This window comes from Eurypyga helias, unplaced genomic scaffold (genome assembly GCF_000690775.1).
Source record: "Eurypyga helias isolate BGI_N326 unplaced genomic scaffold, ASM69077v1 scaffold44658, whole genome shotgun sequence".
NCBI lineage: Eukaryota > Metazoa > Chordata > Aves > Eurypygiformes > Eurypygidae > Eurypyga > Eurypyga helias.
Window position 1 is genome coordinate 58 of NW_010269740.1, and position 9,580 is coordinate 9,637.

Sequence of the window (9,580 nt, forward strand, 5' to 3'; positions counted from 1 at the left end):
TGGGAGGTGAGATGCATCAGACGCCGTATCCATTGGGTATAGTGCCTAAATCTTCACTGCATTTAAAGGAAAAGCTGACACTAAAGACTCTGACAGGGTCCAAGTGTCCAGTCACAAACACCTCTGATCAATACCTGTGTTGGTAGAATCATGGAATGACAGAATCCTAGCATGGTTTGGGTGGGGAGGGACCTTAAAAATCATCCAGTTCCAACCCCCCTGCCATGGGCAGGGACACCTTCCACTAGACCAGGTTGCTCCAAGCCTCATCCAGCCTGGCCTTGGACACTCCCAGGGATGGGGCATCCACAGCTTCTCTGGGCAACCTGTCCCAGTGCTCCCCACCCTCTGCGGGAAGAATTCCTTCCTAATGTCCCATCTCCATCTCCCTCTTTCAGCTTGAACCCGTTACCCCTTCTCCTGTCAAGGACAAAGAGTTTCTGCCGTCAGTGGGAGGAGAGCTGAATGCACAGGAAGGTTTTGTGCGCTGAGTAACGTTCTGCAGTATCCGACTGAATTGTGACTGAGACAATCATCAGGTTGGTATGACAGTATGAAAACAAAAGGTACATAGGCATGTGGATAGGGATGGTGTCAGCACCGTTAAAGTTGGCCATCAAGGACCTTTCCAATGATTTGGGATAATAAGAGAAGGAGAAACGATAAACAAAACCACACAGGGACACAAACTGGAGCGACAGGAGGTCCCAGAGACAATGCCAAAGACCCAAAATCACTAACGATGGGCCAACAGGACGCTCCATTCACAGCTCTGGACAGGGACACTCTGGATTTTTCCCCGTGGGAATGATGGGTGTATCTCAAGAAGCAGCTCCTGCGTGGAGCAGGTGTGAGCGAGGGGCTCTGCAGCAGCAGCTGGAGCAGGATCACAGGTCACAGCCCGTGTGCCGGGCGCTGGGCATTCGGGTGAGTGTGCGCCCGCGAGAGGAGTTGTGCGAGTGCGTGGACACTGGTGAGCACCAAGCTGGACCAGCCAGCAAGGAGAAGACCTGGGGGCTGGTAAGAGGGTGCCGAAGGCAGGTGGGGGTATTGGATGGTCAGAGGGGCTGTGCTGGTGCTCAAGGGATCCAGGATTGTGCAGGGCTGTCTGGATGTCCATCTTCATGAGCTCCGTTGGGTTTACGCGGGGGCTGTTGATGGCAGCACCTTGTCCGTGGCAGATTGTGTGGCCGAGTCAGAGCATGTGTGTGTGTCACCTCTGGGATACACACTCAGCTTTGAGTTTGAACTTGCAAATGGGAATCACAGAATCATGGAATGGTTTGGGTTGGAAGGGACCTTAAAGACCATCTAGTTCCAACCCCCCTGCCACGGGCAGGGACACCTTCCACTAGACCAGGTTGCTCCAAGCCTCATCCCGCCAGGCACATCCATTGTCTCAGGACGGAGACCCCCGGGTGTTAGGGTGTCCCAGGCTGGGCTCCAGCAGCCAGGTAGGAGGGATCCCTACTCTTGCAGCTGCTGGAGAGCCCTCTTATAAGAGGCTACACCTTAAAGAAACTCTGTTTTCCTCTTCCACAGCCATGGGTCTGCAGGAGGACGTGCTAGAGCATGATGAGAAGGCATATCGTGCTAAAAAACTACTGGCAGAAGCATGTGAGAAGGAGGGATTGGATGATGAATACTGGCTCCCCAAACTGTCAAAGATACTGGGAGTCAAGTCCAGGGAAGCCCTGAAACATCTGCAATATGAAGACTACCTTAAGCTGGAGTGCGAAGTGCAGTACCCCTGGGAAACGAAGGCTCTCCGAAAACTCCTGGAGCTGGCAGACAACAAAGCGACTTTTGAGGAGCTGCAGAAGGAGCGCTTGGAGATGGCAAAGCAGAGACATGAAGCGGCCAAGCTGGCCCTGACGGAGCTGCAGGAGATGCACAGCAGCCGCAGCCACGGCAGGGATGTCCTAAGGCAGAAAGAGGAGGCTCTGTGGCAAGCCATGGAGATTCCCAGAGAGTACTGGGCACTACAGGAGAAGTCGTTGGTGGAAGTGCTGGCGAGCATCCAGAAGCAGCTGGAGCGGCAGGAAACATCAGGGGTCAGGGGCGAGAACGTCTCCGACACGGAGGTCCTGACGGGCGTCGGGGGGGCTGGCCCTGCGGGGCATTTACAGATCCAGCAGCCTTGCAGATGTGCTGGCAAAGCGAGACCAGCTCATCAGCGTTCCCGACGGATTCAAGCTCGCCAGCCCAGAGCAAGGGTCGCTGCTTGAGAGGAAGGAGTTCTCCTCCTCTGCAGCAGAAGCCACTTTCACCAAGTCCATGGAGCAGCTGGGGTTCAGCATCAGCGTTTCCACCAAAGCCGGGTTCTGGGGGTTTGACGTGGAAGCTGGTCTAGATAAGAGCAGCTCCTTGCAGTCCCACTCTGAGCAGGGCTACATTTGCACCACCAAGTACCAGTACATCCCTCTGGCCTCCTGCTACTTCCAAAAGCACCAGCTCCGCCTCTCGGATGCGGCCCTGCGGGAGCTGCAAGACATTGAGCACCTTCTGGGCATCACTCCGGAAGCAGACAGGCCCAACATGCTGAAGAGCAGGTGTGCCAGCTTCTTCAGCAGGTTTGGGTCCCACGCAAACCAGGGTCCCCTCCACTTTGGAGGGATATTCTGGTGGAAAGCATGTAGGGAAGGTTTCAGAGCTGAGCAGCGGGAAGAGGTGAAGCGACAAGCATCCGAAGCGCTGAGCGCCTACATCGGGGCCAGCTACAGCGGCTTCGGTGCCAGCGTGGGAATGTCTGCGGATGTTTCACAATCCAGCTCACAGGCTTCTTTTCAGGGAAGAGACGGAAGGAGCGCCCAAAAGGGACCAACATGGGGGGCCCAGCAGGGATGGATTCTCTTCCCCAGTGGAAATCGGGGCTCGTCACCAATAACACAACCTGGTGCGTTATCGACCGAGGCTTTCAGCTGATCCCGGTGTGGGATATAATCCTGTTCAGTCACACCAGTGACTTTAAGTCCAGCTCTCAAATGAGCAGCAGCATCAGGGCCGCGTACGGAGCGCTAACGAACCACAGCGTGGGCACCATGTTTGGAGAGGAACTGGTCAGCGCGGTGGAAGAGGCCAGAGCGTTCATGGAGTGCGTGAAGGCGTGGGGGGTGATGGCGGATGAACGGAAACTCCTCACCCTGATAGAATTCAAACAGAATCTGAATGAAAAAACCAAAAACCACAGTGTCTGGATCAACGTATGCCTGTCGGACAAAGCGCTGCAGGAGTTCCTGGGGAACACCGTTCTGTTTTACAAGAAGTCGCCTCCAGAAAACACCACCTATATCAAATCCCTGCTGAGGTGCCTCCTGGACCCTCACATCTATTCCGTCAGGGACTTCCCTAGGTCTTCCTTCATTATGCAATGGATCTTCCATACTGAGCACAAGCTTCCCGAAACCCCCAGTGTTTCTGAGCTTGAAGATCTCACCAAGACACTGCTGGAAATGAAGGAGTACATCCAGGAAGTCACCTACGCACCAGAAACCTCGGCGTCTGCCATTCATGAAGCAAAGATAAAAGCCACCTTGACTGCAAGCCTAGCTGTTTATTCCTTACTCCAGTGTCTCCAGGAAAGGGCACAGAAGGACACAGAACTGTTGGTGCTCTTAATTATGACCAGCGTGGGATACCAGGTGGAAAGCAGCACTTTTCAGTACCTCCTTGGATGGCCAGAAATTAACTTCCTGGTAAACGAAACGCAAACGGGACATAAAGAGTATCTGGGTCTGAAGGACCAAGACGTTTACAGAGCCCAGGCGTTCCTGCTGCTGACGGGTCTCACTGTGACACCCGAAAATAAAGAGGCGTCCCCTGCGTGGAAGAACGAGCGTTTAGCTTTCATGGAAGACCAAATGAAAAACTTATGGTCCACAGAGATAAAAGCTCTCCTCGAAAAGTACAGCGTATTCAAAGACTGGGTGATGCTGGAAAGAGACTTGCATTCCTTCATCAGTGGGTGCTTGGATGACACAAACGATGACCTGAAGAAAAGCAATATAATCAAAGACATGGAGGACACTTTTCAAAGAACTGAGCCTTCCACTCAGTCCAAATCCAAATCAGACAGCAGCGAATCCAAGGCGAATCAAGCCAGTGCAAACCAAGAGTTCCTCCACTTACTTAAGCGCCTTGGACTAGAAAGTCACTATCCAAGAAAAATGGGGACAGAAGATTTCCACATCATATGCAAGACATCTTTACACGACAGCCGGCCCAGCAAGGACAACGAGCTACCGTTCTACTTCTTGCAGAAGCTGTTAACCGTGGATTATCGGGTGAGGTACCTGACCTGCAAGGACAAGAGCAACCCAGGACTCAGCCCCGCGTCAAAACCCACCGAGCGAGAGGATGAACCCTCGGATTCCTTTGATGACTTTTTCATTGATCTGGAGGAAGAAGCCCCTGAATCTGCAACCAGGGAGAGTGAAGTGCACCCCATGGATCTCCAGATGGCAATTTTTCATTGCGCCGATGATTTCATGAGACAGTACATTTCCACAAAGCTTGCTTTCTGCCAATTTGCGCTACCCCTCCTGGTACCAAACCCGTGCACTTCGCAGATAGAGTTCCCCCTCTGGAGCCTCATCCAAATCAAAAAGACATGGAAAGAGGTTGAAAAGTCAGGAAAGCAGGCCAGAATGAACAGTTACAAAAACAAACTCATTTATCAGGCGGAGACGCCCATCGTGTCCTTCATACGGATCGGCAGTTCTCCCTCCTCTTCCAAGTCTCAGATGCTGAATGCCCTGCTGAGAAAACGAAAGCATGACACTTTTTTCCACCGGCATTGCCAAGGCAGCACCAAAAACTGTTTGCTGATGAAAGGTGTTGTGGAGATCTCCTGGTACTGTCCCCGGGGTAGTGACGATGACAGCTTTGACTGCTGTGTTGCCTTCTGCAACCTGCACGGAGACGCAAGGGATCACGACCACCAGCTGCAGTTTTTACAGGAGATATCTGCTGTGAACGTGGCGCTCGTATCTGAGTCTGATCAGAGTGACAAGAAAGGGATGAAGATTTTACGTGACCTGTGGCAGTCGCAGAGGCCTTTGGTTTGTCTTTTCACCGAAAAAGAGAACGTTACATCTGGTCGCTCTAGACAAAACATAAAAATAGGTATCAAGAACAGAAACGAAGCAGAATTAATGTGGGAGCTGACAAAAACAATCAGGGATCTCCTGGAAGGGTCTAACACGCTTTTCAGCCTTGACTCCTGCTCGGACAAAGCTCGCAAGCACGGCTTCTTGGTCGATGAAGATACGGACACGTGTGTGACAGCCAAAGAAAAGGCAGTGGAGCTGGTGAAGCTCCTGAAGAATGAGAATTTGCTTGAGAAAAAATCCCAGCTCCTGCCTCTCCAGGGAAAACTGTGGTGCATGTGGTGCATAAAGGACAAAGAGCTCAGTCGCTTGCAGGAAAAGAGGAACAAGAGCATAGAGCATCATCGGAGCCAAATCGAATCAGAGAAGTCAGTGATAAGAGGAAAGCAACTAGCGAAAGCATTCCCCCTCAATCAGCTGATGAAACCCATCCTCGGCTTTCTCGAGTCCCAGCCAGCAGATAAGAAGAGATACTTCCTGCAGTGGATGAAGGTCTTTATGGATGACCTGTCCTCCGATCGCCTTGACGAACTGAAGAGAGAGTATCACCAGTTGTGGTCTCAAATCCTGGCCATAAATAAAAGCAATGAAAAAACCAGTCTGAAACCTGTGTTGCTGAATAAGTTGAATGCCCTCTCCAACGAAATCAACGATTCGTCCATTGGCCTGGAACACGTTTTGAGAGAGGTAGGGCAGATTTACGAAGCTCTGGAATCAATGAAATCCAAGGATAAATGTTTTGCCAAGCTACCTAAGATTGCGGCTGATCTGATGGTTTCAGGGTATCCCATCGAGCTGATGGATGGCGATGCTTCTTACGTCCCGCTACAATGGGTTGGAGCAATCTTTGACAGATTAATTGAGAAGCTCGGGGACAAACAAGTGTATGTTCTTTCAGTGCTTGGGATCCAGAGCACAGGGAAGTCAACCCTGCTTAATTCCATGTTTGGTCTTCAGTTCAATGTCAGTGCGGGGAGATGCACCCGGGGAGCGTTTATGCAGCTAATTAAAGTGGACGAGAAGCTGCAGCAGGATTTGGACTTCGAGTACATGCTAATTGTTGACACAGAGGGACTTCGTGCCATAGAGATGGCCAACAAACAGTCCCTTAACCACGACAACGAGCTGGCCACCTTTGGCATCGGCATCGGCAACATGACTCTGATCAATATCTTTGGAGAAAACCCTTCAGAAATGCAAGACATCCTTCAGATTGCCGTGCAGGCTTTTCTGAGGATGAAGCAAGTAAATCTTTCTCCGAGCTGCCTCTTTGTGCACCAAAATGTGGGAGAAATAACTGCCAAGGAACAGAACATGGAAGGACAAAGGCGTCTGCAGGAAAAGCTGGATGAAATGACCTTGACAGCTGCCCAGCAGGAGTTCTGCGACGTCTCCTGCTTCAGCGACGTCATCCGCTTTGATGTGAACACCCACATTCACTACTTTGCTCACCTGTGGGAAGGAACCCCCCCGATGGCACCGCCCAATCCCACCTACAGCCAGAACGTCCAGGAATTAAAGAGCAAAATTCTCCAAGCTGCCAAGAAGGAGTCACAGGGCAGCATTTTGAGGCTGTCAAGCCTGAAGGTTCGTATTAGCGACCTCTGGAACGCTTTGCTGAATGAAAACTTCATTTTCAGCTTCAAGAATTCGGTGGAGATTGCCGCGTACAAGAAACTGGAAACCGCGTTTAGTCAGTGGACCTGGCAGCTGAGGAGTCACATCTTAGACTTGCAGATGAAGCTGGACAATAAAATTCGGAATGGGGAGTTGCAGAAGGTCACCACAGAATACCTTGAAAAACTAGTGCGAGAGACAAGCGATGCCATCACGGAAAACATGGAAAAGTATTTCAGTGAAGACACAGACTGCGAGATACTGGTCCAGTGGAAAGGCAGCACGGAGCTGAAGCTGAAAGAAATAAAAGAGTCTCTTCTTCACGAAACCAGAAAGAAGTGTGAGAACCTTATTGAGCTGAAGAAGAACCAGTGCAAACTGGATGAAAAGAAATCAGAGTACGAAAACGAGCTCCTGAAAAGGAGCAGGGAGTTGGCTCTGTCTCTAAAAGGCCAGAGACTAAGTGAAAGAGAACTGAGAGACAACTTCATTTCTCTCTGGAGAATCTGGATTACTGAAGTCTCCTCTGCTGCTCCCCCTCCGGAACCGGTTGATATCGATGTGGAAATAGAGGATGTCCTTCTAGATCACTTTAAGGAGCCCAACTTACATGAACGAATCAGGACATTTCCCAAACACCTAGCATTTTCTCCTGACTTGGAGAAACATGTCACTAGGAAAAAACGTTGGTGCTTCTTGACTACGAATTTTGACAATGCTGATGTGAACAAGGTCCAGCAGATTACAGAGAACGTCATAGCATGTGTGAGGGCAAACATTGATAAGAAGGAAAAGGAGAAAAGGGATTACAGTCGAAGTTTTATTCACGAAATACTAAATGAGGTACAGAAAGGTATGGACTCTGTCCCTAGCAATGTGAAATACAGTTTTAATAAAGATTACAGGATAGATCTATCCCTGCATCTGTGCAGAATGGCAGCAGAAAGGTTTAAATCCATGCATGCGACATTCAAAAAAGCAAACGATCCAGCCATCTACTTGGAGAGCAAGAGAGAAGATTTCTTTAGGTGCTTCCAGATTTCCTGCCAAGGAGCCACTTCTATCACAACATTTGCTGTTTTCCTGTGCGACAAGATTGCCCCAGCCCTTCACCAGGCAGTCTATGAGCGGACAGCTCTTGCCATAGCTCGAGACATGAAGGGTAAGATCCCAGATTTTAACGGTAACAGATCCTCCCTGGAAGTCTGCATACTCAGATACCTGGCACAAGAAGAAAATTTTGAGAATTTCAAGAAGTACCTTAGTTCCCCAGGAGACTTTTTACGGAGTTACATTGAGACACGTGTGGAGGCGTACTGTTTAGATAAGAACAGGAGGCTGGAGAAGTTTTTAGAGGACTCCCTCACTTACTACTACGAAAGGATCCAGTCAGCTGTTTTTGAATCAACCAACATTGTCAAAGACAGGAAAGACAGAAATGACAAAATCTCTCTTTGGCTGGATGAATTTTGCAGCACACTTGGAGAGGTGCTAAACTTGCCCAGGAGGGACCTGAAGGGCATTGAGCATCAGGAGATAACAGACATCGAGTTCCTGAATAATGCCGTGACGGAAGCACTGGCTCCCCTGAAAGAGGAGCTCAGGGAAGAGTTTGTGAGGGCTGATATGAGCTTCTTCGACAGGCAGCCTCACACAATCCTGGCTGAGCAGTTTGCAGGGTGCTGGAAGCAGTGTCCCTTTTGTGGGGCTGTTTGCACAAACACCATGCAGAATCACGACGGAGACCACTCGCTTGTCTTCCATCGCCCACAAGTTTTGACGGGGTACAAGTGGCATAGAACAGACAATCTGGTCATTGATATTTGTTCTAGTAGTGTTGCAAGTGACTGTTTATTCAGGATTGGTGAAGACACATGGATCCCCTACAAGAAATACCGGGATGCAGGACCTCCTTACTCCACTTGGAAGATTTCTTCTGATACGTCCATGCAAGCGTACTGGAAATGGTTTGTGTCTCACTTCAGGACACAGATAGAAAAACAGTACAATGGGAAATTCTGCGGCAAAGGAGAAATCCCCGATTCGTGGCAGAAAATTACAAAGCAGGAAGCACTGGACCAACTGGAGAAGCTCTAGGCCAAGCTGATATGAAGGAAGAACCAGAACTGATTTGAATTTTAGAAGAACATAGTGTAAGTCTCTCCGTAAAACATTTTTGTACGGACTGTGACCTCAAGGCACATGAAGGAAACGGTATCTAATTGCTCACAGAGTTGGGTGAAACAAGGTGTGCTGCCTCTGCCATCGCTCAGGAATTCCCTTGATTCATGATAAAGTCACAATCCTCTTCCCTTCCTGCCAGGAACACATACATCTGCTTTGTCCTAGAGCAAAAAAGAGAAACCATCCCTGCAGCGAGCCGTCATGCGGCCAAGATTAAGACCAAGTGCCCAGCTGAGGAGCAAAGGGACCATTAGAAAGTAGCAGGTGCTGGGAGAAAAGGAGTGACACTGGCAAAAAATCAGTTTCCCTGCAGCAAGTACTTACCACACTCCAAGACAGGGCCGTGGGATCTGAGAGCTGCGTGACACTGGCTGCAAGCTGTGCTGTTTTGCTTTTCGTGGTTACCATTCCCTTGTCGATACACTGAGCTGGTCAGATCAGTGGCTGTTCTGTCCCTGGCATCATTAGAGCAGTGAAGACAACAGCTGACGTGGATTTAGGTGGTGGTTTAACTCTGCGTTTATTGGGTTTACTTCAAACGTTAAGGTGAGCTGTTCCTACGCCGGTGCCTGGACCTGGTGAACTTCCCTTCAACCCTTAGCCTCAACAATTCCCTTAGCCGTTGAGCAATTGGTATGACCGACGTGCAGAAGTATAGAATCATAGAATCA

The 9,580-nt window shown here is 49.9% G+C and overlaps 1 protein-coding gene across 1 annotated transcript; it reads left to right on the forward strand.

Moving 5' to 3' along the window:
* The first annotated feature begins 1,544 nt into the window (after nucleotides 1-1,544).
* Nucleotides 1,545-8,822, forward strand: LOC104514493 (interferon-induced very large GTPase 1-like). Its single transcript, XM_010158193.1, is given in 3 exon segments — nucleotides 1,545-2,089; nucleotides 2,091-2,815; nucleotides 2,818-8,822. Coding segments are annotated over 3 exon segments (7,275 nt in total).
* Nucleotides 8,823-9,580: the final 758 nt, after the last annotated feature.